Below are 14149 nucleotides of genomic sequence, written 5' to 3'. Positions count from 1 at the left end.
CCAGAACCAAGTCTGAGAGCCTTCCTCCCATCCCGACCTGCCCCTGGCCAAGAGCCAGATCCCACCTGGCCCCCCCCATAGCCTCACTGGGAGCCCAGGGCTCTGTCCTCCCTTCTCCAGGACACCGGCACCCCTCCACACTCAGTTAGGGGCTTCCCACACGTGTTGTCGGGGGTCTCCCAGGACAGAGGCACCTTCTAGGTAAGGAGGATGTCTCCAGGGCCACCCCTGCCTCCCCACGCACCAAGGGCAGGGGAGGGGCCCAGCTCAGGGAAGATCTAGGAACACGGTGCCACACCCGCCCCCCCAGCCTTAAGCCCCCCGGAGACCAGGACATGCTTTTGGCGAGGGACTGGGTAACAAGTTTGCAGTGGAGACCACCTTGGTGGCAATGAGACTGAGGACTGAGGCCAAAGGCAGGCACCACACTCAGGAACCCAGAAGCCACTCCCAGGGGCGAGAACCTGACACTCGCACCAGCTCCCAGGACCCCTGCTGCCCACCCCACGTCCACGCAGCAAAAGCCCCAATCCCGTCCTCCCGGTTTGCTGCGACGAGCACCAAAGGGCAGCCAGCCCCCAGGCCACAGCACCTAGCCCAGACGTGCGGCCCCGGCTCCCACCCCCATGAGACCAGAAGCACGCTGGGACCAGAAATGAATTATTCACATCGCAGTAAACTTCTTTGAAGGTCTCTGAGAGTTTCGACAGGAACGTCGTGTGCAAAACCGAAAGGACCCCCGGGACCCCTCCTGGAGCGGGCCGCAGGCACCAGCGCCCGGGGCCGGTCCTTCACAGTAGAGGGCGCAGCGGCAGGCCCCTCCCGGCACCGTCAGGCCGAGTCCCGGTCCATGCTGCAGCCCAGAGCCTCGATGTCGTTGCTGATGTCCGAAATCATGCGGTCCCACTCGTCCCCTTCCGAGGGCGCGGACTGGTCGTCGGAGCTGCCCGCGGCCCTGTTTCCGGTGCCCGTGGAGGCTGAACTCAGGGCCCGCCGGTACCTGCCAAAGCTGTCGGTGATGATGCCTCGGCCATCCTTCACCCCGATGGTCTCGAGGAAGTTCTCGAAGTGCTGGCTGTCCTTCTCTGGGATGAAGGGCCGCAGACCTGTGGACACAGAGTGGGGCTAACGCTGGCCCTCCCATGGGGAGAACGAGTCTGGCCACCCGGCCTGCCCGCATCCAGCCCAGTTCGACGGGCACCACGGGCCCACCAGGTCCCAGCACTGCAACAGGTGTCTGACCCCATGTCCTCCCTCAAGGCTGGCGGAAGTCCACTCACAGGCCTGGATGCAGAACAGAAGGGGCCAGCTGACCTCTAGGGGCACCACCCACTTCTACAAGAATAAGCCAGAAAGGAATAGAGCTGGGGCTGGGGCCTGGGACCCCAGCCCTGGCTGCACTATCCCTGGTGGGGAGGCCACAGGGTCAGGAGGAGCTCAGACTGGACGCAGCAGGCCAGGTCTCCTGCCCTACCTCCCAATGAGTGGCGAGCCCTCGGATGGCTGCTGAGGAGGGTATGACCCACCCCCTTGGATGGTGGGGGCAGGGCTCAGGAGCCTCCACCAGCCCCCATCAGCTGGTGGAGTCTCTAGGCTCAGCATGTGGAAGACACGGCCACCCAGTCACCAGGAGGGTGTGAGCAGGTGCAGCCTGGCCACCCTGCCCACTCAGCTCTCAGGGCCAGCATCCCAATGGCCAGTGCTTCTACCCAGAAACAGGGTCCACTTCTCTGCCCAGCGAATTGCTGGTCACCCACCGAAAGCCCCTCGAGAGCCACGCCCCCCTCCAGGAGCCCCATTCCATCCCCTGCTCCAGGAGCGAGGCTCCGGGCTTCCCCGCAGTCCGGCTCCCAACGGCAGCTCCCATCTGCCACTGGGAAGAGCTCTGGGCAGCGGATCCCCGGCGGAACCCCCCATGCCGCGCGCACCCCTGCCCCCTCGCGGGGCTCACCGAGCAGCAGGAACTTGCGGCTGTCCCCGTACAGCTGCCGCAGGTTGATGCAGAACTCGTGCACGGACGCCCCGTCGCGGTAGTCATGCAGCAGCGCCGCGAACTGCTGGATCTCCTGGGAGGACAGCTTGGTGCGCAGCTGCCCACGGCGGGCAGGGGTGCGGCGGTGAGCGGCGCCCACAGTGCCCCCCGCCAGCCCACGCAGCGGCCCCCACTTGACCCGGGGCACCCCGGGGAGCGCGCCCGCAAGGAGCCCAGAGACACGTACAGAACCAGGTGCGGGTCAGCAACGGTGGGCGGCGGGGGTCGGGCAGCGGTTGACCCCCCCCACCCCTCCCCCACGCACCCGTGCCCGCCCCGCCCCGTCTCCGAGCCGGCGGCGCGCACCGTCAGCATGTAGTCCTGCAGCAGCTCGGCGGCCGTGGCGCTCAGCTCGCTCTCGCTGGCCGTCTTGGCGTGCGGCGCCGTCTGCATACAGAAGGACAAGGGCGACACGCCGCCTGCGTGCGCGCACTCGGGAAAGGAGCTGCAAGGACAGAAGCCGTGGGCCCGGGGCTCCCGCGCTCACCCTGAGGCCTGGGATCCCTGCCCCCCGCAGAGCTGCACTTCCGGCCGGGGAGCCCGCGTGCGCGTGGGGGGCCGACGGGGGCCAGGGACTCACAAAGCGCTGGCGTCCGTCTCGTACGGTTCCTTCACGTCCACCTTGGTGGAGGAGTCGTCTGCGCAGGGGGCGGGACACAGGTTTCGGGTTACCCGCGGGCGGAGGGGCCCCCGAGTCCCCGGGCCCCACACTCCACTAGACGTGGGCCCTGGCGGGGTGCCTGCAGGCCTTCTTGGGCAGAGCCGCCTGTCCCCCGGCGGCAGCCTCAGGCAGTCCCCCACCGGCTCCCCCTGCGGGCGTTCTCGACGGGCACCACCTGTCGCAGGTGTGGGCCCAAGCACAACACTCCAAATGGGGGACTGAAGGGCACTCCCCGAGGGCCAAGGATAAGACAAGGGCCACTTGGAGCTGCCGCGCGGTGTCCCGGGGCCCGGGTCACTTTGTCCCTTCTGCTCACTTCAGACGAGGAGTGGGATCCCAGAGGTCCGACAGCTTGCCCCATCGCACGGGGTCGGCCGAGGGCAGAAGGTCGGAGGCAGGGCTGACCCCCAGCCTGGAGCCCGTGGGCTCTGCTCAGGCAGGGAGGCGGGACCCCTGCTTGCTGAGCCCCTCCCAGCCGCGAAGAGCCCAGGACACAGCCTCTACTCAGGAAACACTGGTCAGGGGACCTTAGGTCCACGTGACACAGACCATGGGAGGCACAGACACCATTCTGCACCGCTGCTGAGCTCGCGGAGTTGGGGTGACCGGGAGCATGGGGCGCTCCTGGCGTGTGGAACATGGGGCTAAGGGCTCTGCAGATTCAGAGGAGGGGGCGGCTGCCATGTGCCCGCGCCGGGCAGCCTCGGTCCCAGAAAAAGCCCTCACCCAGTAGCTGTGAGGTCTCCCCACACACACACACCCCTCCCCCTGCCCCTGTTCTCAGGCAGGTGAAGGGACTTGAGTTGAGAAGGCGTCCCCGCCAGTGATGTTGTACAAGAAGGCACCAGGCTCGCCAGGGACATCATCAGCGGGGTGTGGGAACAAGGCACTGGCGCAAAGCCACAGGGATGGGACAGCATCACTGTGCACCCACACTCACGTACCACTGTGCAGGGATAGGTGGTGGGTGGGTGTCGAGGCCCCGTCGAAGATGGCTCTGTCCAGAAAGTCGATGGTGGACTCTGTGTACACGATCTGGAAGACCTGTCCCAGCAGGGAGCACAGCTCCTCTGCAGCGACCTGCCGTGGAGACAAAGCTGGGCCTTCCTGGGCAGCTTGCTGGCCCCCTGGCTCCTCAGATACCCAACCAGCACCCGCTGCCCAGCGGGCCACGAGGGGACCAGCCCACAGCTGGGAGGCTCTCTGGACCCAAGGGGACCAGGTGTGTCCACCACCAGCCCTCCTGTCGCCCCCACCTGCCCACCAACATGCTGCCTCCGCTGCGGCCCCAGGCTCGGGGACGGCACTCCCAGCCGGGAACACGGCTCACACACGTGCTGTTAAGGCAGGGTCCCCTCTGATACTGGGCAGTCACCAGAGGGGCCTGCAGTGAGGACAGGCTGGGGAGGCAGCCCCGTGAGAGAGAACTGTGCGCTAGAGGGAGGGCAGAGCCAAGGACGCGCAGTGATCAAAGGGTCCCTGAGGCAGGAGGTCCCCCCTACAGTCTTCTAGACAAACTACACACAAGGAAGGGCCTGGGTCCGGAGGTGGGAGAGACCAGGTCAGTGTGGGAGGGGCCTGGGCTGTGGGGCGGGCCTGTGGTGGGCGGGGCCTGGGTCGGCAGTGGGAGGGGCTTGGGGAGCAGATACAGGAAGAGCCCAGGCAGGTTGTGGGCAGGACCTGAGCCTGAGTCCCAAGTCCCGCCCTCTACTCACCTTGCTCTCTGCTGCGAGGATCACCAGGCAGCAGGCCTCCACCGGCCCCACTCCGCTCTCTGACAGCGAGACTGCAGTGAGGCCTCTGGAACTTTCTGCACACAGACTCTGGCTGGGGGAGATGCCAGGGTCCTGGGCTGAGAAGTCAACAGCGCAGCAGGTTAGGGCAGCTGTGGGAGCTCCACAGCCCGGGGCGGGCAGTGCCCACCTGGCTCAGGCATGCCCCCTCGCCCCCTCCGCTAAGCTGCCCCCGCCCTCACGCTCCCTGGAGGCTGCCCTGGCTGTGCTCCCTGAGAACCACCGCTCTGCAGGAGCCGCCGGCATCCCCGCCATGGACGGTGAGCAGATCCCAGGCTAGAACATGAAACGCCCAGTAGCCAGCTGCTTTCGGTTGACACACGAGACAGGATCCCCAGGGTTCCACTCACAGGAACCATAGGCACGAGCACAAGCCTGACAGACGGGGACCCCAAGGGGTCTGGGCCCCAGGGTGTGAGGGGGCACAGTCCAGGACAGGATGTGGATCGGGCGAGCCCCGGCCCACGTTTCTAAGGCTCCACACTTCCTCGGACAAGGGCAACCCCAGGCCTGCCCGCAGCAGGGAGGGAGGCTTCTGTCCTGGGAAGTGCAGGCACATCAGCTCAGCAGACCAGGAGCAGACCAGGGAGCGGGGGCGGGGAGCGGACCGGGGAGCAGGGGCGGGAGTGAGGCCTCCCATGCCCCTCTGGGCTACCTCCAGATGCGCCCCTGAGGTTCAGACGTGGCTGGGAGCCAGCAACCAGGCAGAAGCCACCCTCGGGACAGGTGTGCCTGCAGAGCCTGGGCCGGGCACCCCGTGAGCCCCACGAACGCCATCAGACCCGAGGACTGCATTGCCCCCCGCAGCCACGGGCCGGCACTGAGCATGTGAAATGGGGCAAGTCCCCACGGTGCCGTGTGCGGTGTCTCAGGGGCAGCACAAAGAAGATGGGGGACATCTTGTTAATGACAGTCACGTTGGTACGCGTGGACACAAGGGCTAAATATATTCGTAACACTCATTTCGCTTGCTTCCTTCTCCTTCTCCTTTTCCACGGCTACTACAATGCTTTAAGTAGCTCCGGGGCTGTTCTCAGGTCAGGACAGCCCCACACAGTGAGGACGGGCTGTGTCTGAAAAGCTCCCATCTGGGCCCTGACCGCAGTCCCCCAGCTGTCCCCACAGCTGTGGCTTCAGACTCCTACACCCACGGAAGACACCCTCCTCAAGATGTCTGCGCTGTCTGCTCCACCCTGCCCTGCCTGGACAGCAGGTCACCCGCCACACGGAGCCCCTGCAGCCAGACCCAGCCCCGCACAGCCTCCCCACCCCGCACTGCCCTGGGCACCGGTCAAGCCTGGACCCGCAGAGGCACGCACGTGGGGCTGTGCGTGGTGGGCACTTAATAAACATCAGGGTCATGGCCAGTGAGCTGTGGGCCACCACGTGCGTGACCTCACACGTGGCACGCTGGGGCCACGGGGCCACGTAGACTCAGGGTCGCAGGACCTCGCTTTCCCAGCCGCCCACGAAAATGAGGAAGACGCCCAGGACACAGGGATTCCTTCTCTCCCTTTAACCCCGAAGCCCTCAGAGCTCTGGGTCCCCGTTTTCGTCTCATTTCGCAAAGGATCTCCTATGGAGCTCATTCTCTCCCTCCAAAAAATCTGCTACCCCTTTCTTAGCAATTCCCTCCAAAGATGAATGCGGATATGCGTCCCACCACACAACAAACTTGCGGGGGGCCCAGCCCTCCACCCACCGGCTTTCATGCCTGCAGGTGCTAGTCAGAGGTCAGTCTTCCCATGGCTTTCTGTCCCTCAGGATGCCTCAGACCTCAGGCCTCCTGTGGGACCGTCCACTTCCCAGGCCGGCTGGCCCCACCACCGCCCCGCTGGGGGCCCCGCCGGTCACTCAAGCTCTGTGCTCTGGTAACTCCATCTGCGAAGTGGGAGAGTGCGGCCCTCCTGCCCGCTGAGCTGGACGTCACACCAGGTAGTCCACGTCCGGCCTTCCTGCCAGTGAGCCCTTTCCATACATTCTGTATGTTAAAACACTTCGTGTCGTTTAAACTTATGTAATGTCCGTCGTCCAACAGCAGATGTTTGCCAAAGGGCAATGAGGGGGAAGTAGAGCACGGAGGGGTGTGTGGGCCCGCGGCAAGCCCACTGGATTTGTGCCGTGGAAGCCCCCCGAGCTCAAGGGGTCACGTGAGGAGGCTCACCAGGGTCCGGCTCTTAGGGAATCTCTCGGATCCGCCATGGTCTGACAGACAATTTCCCCTCTGCACCACCTGAGCCCCCCTTGGCCCCTGTCACGGGTGCTTTGGCAATGGACGGCTTCAGGACCCCAAAGGGCCCGAGAATACCCAAAGGAGCCCGGGACAGTACCAGTCTCAGAAGCGCCAGCCTCAGAAGCCCAGAAACCCAGAGGGACGTGACATCTCTCCCCGTGTCTCAGTGATTTGGTACCAGGCAGAGGCCGTGGCACTGGGGGTGGGAAGGGGCCGGCCCACTCGGAGAGCCCAGGAGGCAGGGTGGCAGGGAGGACCAGGGGCAGAGGCCTGGGGGCCAGCGCCTTGTTCAAGATTCCTCCTGACTCTCTTACAAGGACATGCTCAGAACATCTCTTGGACCTGGCGCTCCGCGATGGTCCAGTCTCCTCTCTGAACCCTTGGGACGCCTGTGGCCCAAGGCAGGGCCCGTACACTGGCAGCACCGAGCGAAGGCCCACTCTTGGGTGGCGGCCGGCCCAATGTGGAGAAACTGTGTCCATAGCTCCCCTGAATTCCCAGGCTCACCCCCGAGGACGCCTGCCCCGGCCCCAGCCCCTACCTGTCTTCAGGACCACCAGGTGTGAGGCGTCATCCCGCACGTAGGACACGGCGGCGATGTCGTGGATGGGGACCCTGAGGATGGTGTCCTCCCCATCCCGCCAGGCCAGCTTGACGTTGTAGGCAGACAGGCTGATGACAGCGTCGTGCTCCTGGGTCAGGTGTCCGGGGAGCTGGTGGGCTCTCTGCTGGGGACCGCAGCGCATCAGCCACAGGCCGGCCGCAGCCCCCGGGCTCCCTGCCCCATGCACAGCCCCGTACCCCACTGCGGCTGCACTAGGCCCACCCGGGGCGCTCTGCGGCCTCCACGGCTGCCCTTACCCAGACCCGTGGGGTGTGCTCTACGCTCTGGACAATGTGAATTCTGAAAACAGCCCAAAAGCACGAGGAGCAAAGTGCAGAGAAGAAAGCTCACATTCAGACAGGTTTGGTCTTGACGACCCGAGAGCCAAGCACACCCATGACACAACGGGACGGGGTCGTCCCTGTCATCCCTCCCAGCCTGGAAGGCCCAGCGTCAGAGGACCAAGCGCTGGGGTCAGAGTGTGAGGGCAGAGGTCAGAGTTAGGAGGGGCCACAGGCCAGGGGTCAGAGGTCAGGGTCAGAAGGATGGGGTTACCTTTGCATTGTCTATGAAATGCAGGATTTCGGTCCTACTGGAGGGATTCAGGTATCCCGGTATAGACGTCAACTGACCTAAGTACTGCAACAAAGTGAGGAGAGACGCTGCCATGAGGAAGGGAAGATCGGCCCGGACCATCGTGGACACACAGAGGACGAAGCCTGGCCTCCGCCTTCCGCCACCAGACCTTCTGGCCTGGCTTGGGGATGGGGGGCCTCCACTGGGAAGCATGCTCTGAATTCTTGGAAAAGTGTCCCCGCTCAGGAGACGCTGCCACACTTCCCGCTGTCCCGCACCATGAGGACGGTTATCCCTAACGGGGCCCCTTCCTCAAGGAGAATGAGCTCTGCCAGGGACGGAAATCCCCAGCTCCAGCCTAAAGGGGGGAAAGGGGGAATAGAACGAGAAGCACGCGTGGCCGTCGCGGTCCAGGGGCACAGGCTCCTGGGAGGACCGAGACAGACTGACCACAGGACGGGGGAGCGCACCCTCCCCACACATCATCCTCCAGCCAGGTAAGCACACGGCCTCACGCGGAAGGCCCGTCCGTCGCCACCCCTGTCACCCTGTACATCACGTCCAGCTGATGGCAAGACACGCTCATGGGCAAGATGCCGTCTGAACACACAGGGCAAGCGCCAGAACCAGATGCAGACATGGCAGGGCCGTTCTCAGGGGCCACCGGACCCAAAGTTCAAAGCAGTGGCATTGGGGCGCCTGGGTGGCTCAGTTGGTGAAGCATCTGTCTTTGGCTCAGGTCATGAATTCGGGGTCCTGGGATCGAGTCCTGCGTCAGGCACACTCCCTGCTCAGTGGGGACTCGGCTTCTCAACCTCTCCCTCTGCCTCCTGCTCCCCCGGCTTGTGCTCTTGCTCTCTCTCAAATAAGTAGATAAAATCTTTAAAAAAATAAAATAAAATTTATAAATAAAGCAGTGGGATTAACGTGCTAAGGGTTCTAACAGAAAAAGTGGACATCGTGCTTCGTGCGTAATGTAAGCAGAGAGCTCGAAACGCTAACCATGGACCAATGGGAAATGCCAACAATCCACCATAACAGAAACAGACTGACGGTTCCATCGATGGACACATCTGCAGGCTGGACACAGCCAAGGGACGGGTCAATGGGCGTGCAGACGTGTCAAGATATGTCAACAGAAACTTCCCAAAATGGAAAGCAAAGAGGGAAAAGTATAAAGAAGATGGAACAGGGTGTCCAAGGACGGCCACTAAGTTCCAAAAGTGGGGCCGGGAGTGTGGTGGGATGACCAGAAGCACGCACGACAAACGGGCTCCAGACCACAGATCCGGGGACTCCGAGAGCACCAAGCAGGACACACGCAGAGAGAAAAGGGAATAAAAACAGAAGCAGCCCAGCGCCTGCACATCAGAGTCCAGCTGTAAAGCACCACAGAGAGAACGCTGCGGTAAGCCCCAGGACAAAAGCAACTTACCCGCAGAACAAGGGTAACAAAGGTCAGACTGGGGCGCCTGGGGGGCTCCGTCTGGTGAGCGGCCAGCTCTGGGTTTGGGCTCAGGTCATGAGCTCAGGGTCACATGATCCAGCCTGGCACCAGGGCTCCAGACCCTGTGTGGCGCCTGCGTAAGATTCTTTCCCTCTCCCCTGCTCCCCCAGCCCACTTATACGAGCTCACTCTCTCTCTCACTTAAGTAAATAAATAAATCTTTTTTTTTTAATAAATAAATCTTTAAAAAAAAAAATAAAGTGACTCAGTCGTTAAGCCTCTGCCTTCGGCTCAGGTCATGATCTCAGGGTCCTGGGATCGAGTCCCGCATCGGGCTCTCTGCCCGGCGGGGAGCCTGCTTCCCACCCCCTCTGCCTGCCTCTCTGCCTGCTTGTGATCTCTGTCTGCCAAGTAAATAAATAAGAATACTTTTTAAAAAAAGAATGATATTGGGGCGCCTGGGTGGCTCAGTGGGTTAAGCCGCTGCCTTCGGCTCGGGTCGTGATCTCAGGGTCCTGGGATCGAGTCCCACATCAGGCTCTCTGCTCAGCAGGAAGCCTGCTTCCCTCTCTCTCTCTCTCTGTCTGCCTCTCCGTCTACTTGTGATCTCTCTGTCAAATAAATAAATAAAATCTTTAAAAAAAAAAAAGAATGATATTGGACTTTTCTTCAGAAACTACGAAGTGAGAGAGGAATGAAACCCTGAAGCTTTGGTGGAAACCCGTTCCCCTGCAATCTGTGCCCAGGGACCCAGTCCTTCAAGCAACGGAGAAATAAAACCTTTCTCCAACAAACACAATTTGAGGGATTTTAACACTGATTGATTGATCTGAGAGAGAGTACGAGTGTGTGCACACACTCTTGATCTCAGGGTTGTGAGTTCAAGCCCCATGTTGGGCACAGAGCTTACTAAAAATGTTTCTTAATTTTAACTTTTTTATTTAAAAAAATTTGGGGGGGTGTGCCTGGGTGGCTCAGTGGGTTGGGCCTCTGCCTTCGGCTCAGGTTATGATCCCGGGGTCCTGGGATCGAGCCCCGCATCAGGCTCTCTGCTCAGCAGGGAGCCTGCTTCCTCCTCTCTCTGCCTGCCTCTCTGCGTACTTGTGATCTCTGTCAAATAAATAAAATCTTAAAAAAAAAATTTTTTTTTAAGTTTTATGTAAGTAATCTCTACACCCCCCCTGTGGCTCAAACTCATGACCCTGAGATCAAGAATTGTGCATCCAAACAACTGAGGCAGCCAGGAGCCCCTAAAATTGTTCTTTAAATTCAAGACCCAAGTACATGTTGCCCAAGAAAAGCCACTTTAAAGAGCGACCTTACATGATGAAAGTGGTCCTCCGAGAAGAAGTGACAATGCTTCCCATGTACGCACCTGACCACAGAGCATCAACACACACAAGGTGAGGACAGAGCTTCAAGGAGAGAGAAACGAATCCACAACGGCGACTGGGGACTTCAGACGCCCCCTCTGTCGGAAACGCACGACCCAGCAGGCAGAACGTCAGCGAGGACACAGGGGAGCGCGACGCCCTCGGCCAGCAGGATGTAACCGACACCTACAGACTACTTCATCCCGTAGCGCAGAACACACGCTCCTTCAGCTCACGTGACCATTCATCGTGAAACAGCTCGTTCTGGGCCATAAAACACACCGTAACAAATTTCAAAGTCTGGAAACCGTACACAGTATGTTCCCAAATCACAATGCAGTTTTTTGAAAGACACATCTGTAGGGGCGCCAGGGTTGCTCAAAGGTGAAGCCTCTGCCTGGGGCTCAGGTCATGACCCCAGGATCCTGGGATAGAGTCCCGCTTTGGGCTCCCTGCTCAGCCGGGAGCCTGCTTCTTCCTCTCCCTCTGCTGTTCCTCCTGCTTGTGCTCTCTCACTCTCTCTGCCAAACAAATAAATAAAATCTTTAGGGATGTAAAATCTTTAGGGGCGCCTGGGTGGCTCAGTCAGTTGGGTGTCTACCTTCAGCTTGGGTCATGTCTCAGGGTCCTGGGATCGAAGCCCATGCTTCGATCTCAATGAGGAGCCTGAATAAATGAATAAAATCTTTAATCCATTATCAGAAAGTTGCTTTCATGAGTATAAAATCAGCAAAACAAAAACCAAAAGCAACCAAGGAAGAAAGACACAACTACCAAAACTCACATAAAAAGAAAGGATAATTTGAGTAGGTTCATGATCTATTAAAGGAACTGAATTAATAATTAATAACCTTCTAAAACAGCACCAGGCCCACACAGGTTCACAGGTGAATTCGACCACACACTAAAGGAGGAAACGATACCAATTCTCTATAATCTCTTCCAGAAAATAAAAACAGAGAAAACATCAACCCCAATATCCAAGTCAAAGATACTACAAGAAAAAAAAATCACAGATCAATATTTCTCATAAACATAAATGCGAAAATCCTCAACAAAATATTAGCAAATCAAATCCAACGAGGTATAAAGATATAAATTATATAAGATAACAAATATACACAACAACCTGGTTGCATTTACCCCAGGGAGGCAAGGCTGATTCAAAATTCAGAAACAAGTTAATGTAATCCATCACGCACCAACACTCTAAAGAAGAAAAATCGTATGATCACATCAACAGATACAGAAAAGCATTTGACAACATCCAATGCCCGTTCATGACAAAACTCTCATCAAACGAGGAACAGAAAGAAACTTCCTCAAACTGATACAGAATGTGTACAAAAACCTACAGCCAGCATCCTAATTAACAGTGAGACGCTTAAAGATTGCTTCAGATCAGGAGAAATCAAAGCATATCCCCTCTCACCACTGCTGTCCAGCACTCCGGGAAGTCCCAGCTAATGCAATGAGACAAGAAAAAGAATGAAAAGGTACGGATTGGGAGGGAAGAAACCCAACCATTGTGCTCGAAGATCCTTTCTCCGACTGAGGAACCAAACAGGTCCCTCTGGGGATTACTGAGTGCAAGGAAGGTGGACACGGGCCCGACTCGGTGCACCCAGGGCTGTGCCAGGCCACCGCCTGCTCACACGAGGAGGAACGGGCTGCAGCGCACCCAGAACACAGCAGCAGGCACAGGTCAAGAGGCTGAAACTTTAAGAAAGCTTTCCTCAGCAACTGTCCGTGTGTGCCAGGCAGCTCTGTCGGGAGACACTCATTCTGGAAAGTTCTATATTTCATCCTCTCTCAGTTGGGGGCTGAGGAAAGGGAATAAAGCTAAGCTGTGCATTGGCTTCCCCACCGTCTCTAGGGCTGGGAATCTCCCCCTGAGAGAGCAGTTTAAGAGTAAATAAGCGGCACATGTAACCACTGGCTCATACTTAGCTTCTCACCAATAAACATTCCAGAACGTTCCCACCGAGCTACAGCTGGCCAGTGCCTTTCCATCCGCTTATGTGCACGTGTACACCAAATGCAGATGCCTGTTCACACCGATCCGTATTAAGTTTCATCTATTCTCACAGTTACAGATTCCAGACTTGCTACAAAGTTATGATGACCGAACAATGTGGTGCTGGCGTAAGGACAGACACACAGACTGATGGGGTGGAACACAGTCCAGAAAGAGACCCTCACATACGTGGTCAGTTGATGTCTGACAAGGCAGCCAAGACCCTTGATAGGGAAACGACAGTCTTTTCAAAAACAGTGCTGGGAAAACGAGAGGTCCACACAGGGAAGAAAGAAGATGGTCCCTTACCTCACACCATCTATAAAATATAATTCAAATGGATGAAACGTCTAAATGTAACACCCAAAGCTCTGAGTCTCAGAAAACTGAGAAATAGCTTCATGACATTGGATTTGGCAACAATTTCTTGGTTACAACACCAAGAGCACAGGCAATAAAACAAAAGAGACAAACTGGACCTCGACGAAATTAAAAATGTTTGTGCATCAAAGACCATAAGCAACAATAAAAAAATGAAAAAATGAAAAAAAAAAAAAAAAGACCATAAGCAACAAAGTGGGGTGACGACTGCCTACAGGAGCCGGTGTTTGCCACATCTGACGCGCAGTTGGTATCCGGAACACACAGAGAACTCCTACATCCCAACAACCCAAAACTAACCAAGCTGATTAAAAGCAGGCAAAGGGCTCCCAGCAAACATTTTTCTGAGGACACAGACGGCCAACAAGCACACGAAAAGATGCCAGCATCACTAGTCCCTACGGAAATGCAAATCAAAGCCACAGCGAGAGGCCGCTTCGCGCACCCACCGCCACGGCTCCCAGCGAGACCTACAGTAACCTGCTGGCCAGGACGCGGCACGGCGGGGCCTGGGACACGCCGGCAGTGGCATGAAACAGCACAGTGGCCCAGAAAACGGCGTGAGTTCCCCAAACGCTGAGAACCAGAGTCTCTGCAGGACCCAGCGACCCCACTCCCAGGGATACACCTGAAAGATCGGAAAGCGGGACCTCCAAGAGCTCGCTGCTGTCGCGGCAGTGACACCCTAACAACGAGAACGTGGAAGCAAGCCAACGACCCTTGACTGACGGTGGCAACACTGGCTGCGGCCCGTCCGCGCCATGGGACGTGGCTCAGCCTCTGAAGGGGAAGGGACTCCGCAGTGTGCCGCAGCAGGGAGGGGGCTCGCAGCATCGCACTCCGTGAAATCCGCCTGCAGTTTCGTACTCCTGCGCAAGAGCTCCGTGGATGCCCGGACGCACACTAGAGCAGAGACTAGCGGGGCTGCGGAGGGCCGGTTCTGGTGCTGGGAGAGCTCTGGGTTTACAAGAGGAAACGTTATGGACAGAGGTGGATGGTGGCGATGGCCGCCCAATAGCACGAACGTACTTA

At 58.6% G+C, this 14149-nt stretch overlaps 1 protein-coding gene across 5 annotated transcripts in view; it reads right to left on the bottom strand.

Moving 5' to 3' along the window:
• Positions 1-656: 656 nt before the first annotated feature.
• Positions 657-14149, bottom strand: part of CCM2 (CCM2 scaffold protein) — a 45333-nt gene continuing 31840 nt past the window's right edge. For 4 of the 5 annotated variants that reach the window (XM_047694323.1, XM_047694319.1, XM_047694324.1 and 1 more), the window contains 8 exons: positions 7879-7962; positions 7261-7447; positions 4409-4545; positions 3638-3773; positions 2613-2670; positions 2339-2477; positions 1952-2090; positions 657-1106 (listed from right to left, as the gene is read on the bottom strand). In XM_047694323.1, the coding sequence (XP_047550279.1) occupies positions 832-1106; positions 1952-2090; positions 2339-2477; positions 2613-2670; positions 3638-3773; positions 4409-4545; positions 7261-7447; positions 7879-7962 (1155 nt within the window). In that variant the 3' untranslated portion in view covers positions 657-831. The remainder of the gene's footprint in view (positions 1107-1951; positions 2091-2338; positions 2478-2612; positions 2671-3637; positions 3774-4408; positions 4546-7260; positions 7448-7878; positions 7963-14149) is intronic. The other variant, XM_047694320.1, reaches the window with a different exon arrangement.

This window comes from Lutra lutra, chromosome 11, assembly GCF_902655055.1.
Source record: "Lutra lutra chromosome 11, mLutLut1.2, whole genome shotgun sequence".
Taxonomy (NCBI): domain Eukaryota; kingdom Metazoa; phylum Chordata; class Mammalia; order Carnivora; family Mustelidae; genus Lutra; species Lutra lutra.
Note: the sequence above shows the minus strand (reverse complement) of the source record. Positions and strands in the feature narration are given on the sequence as shown.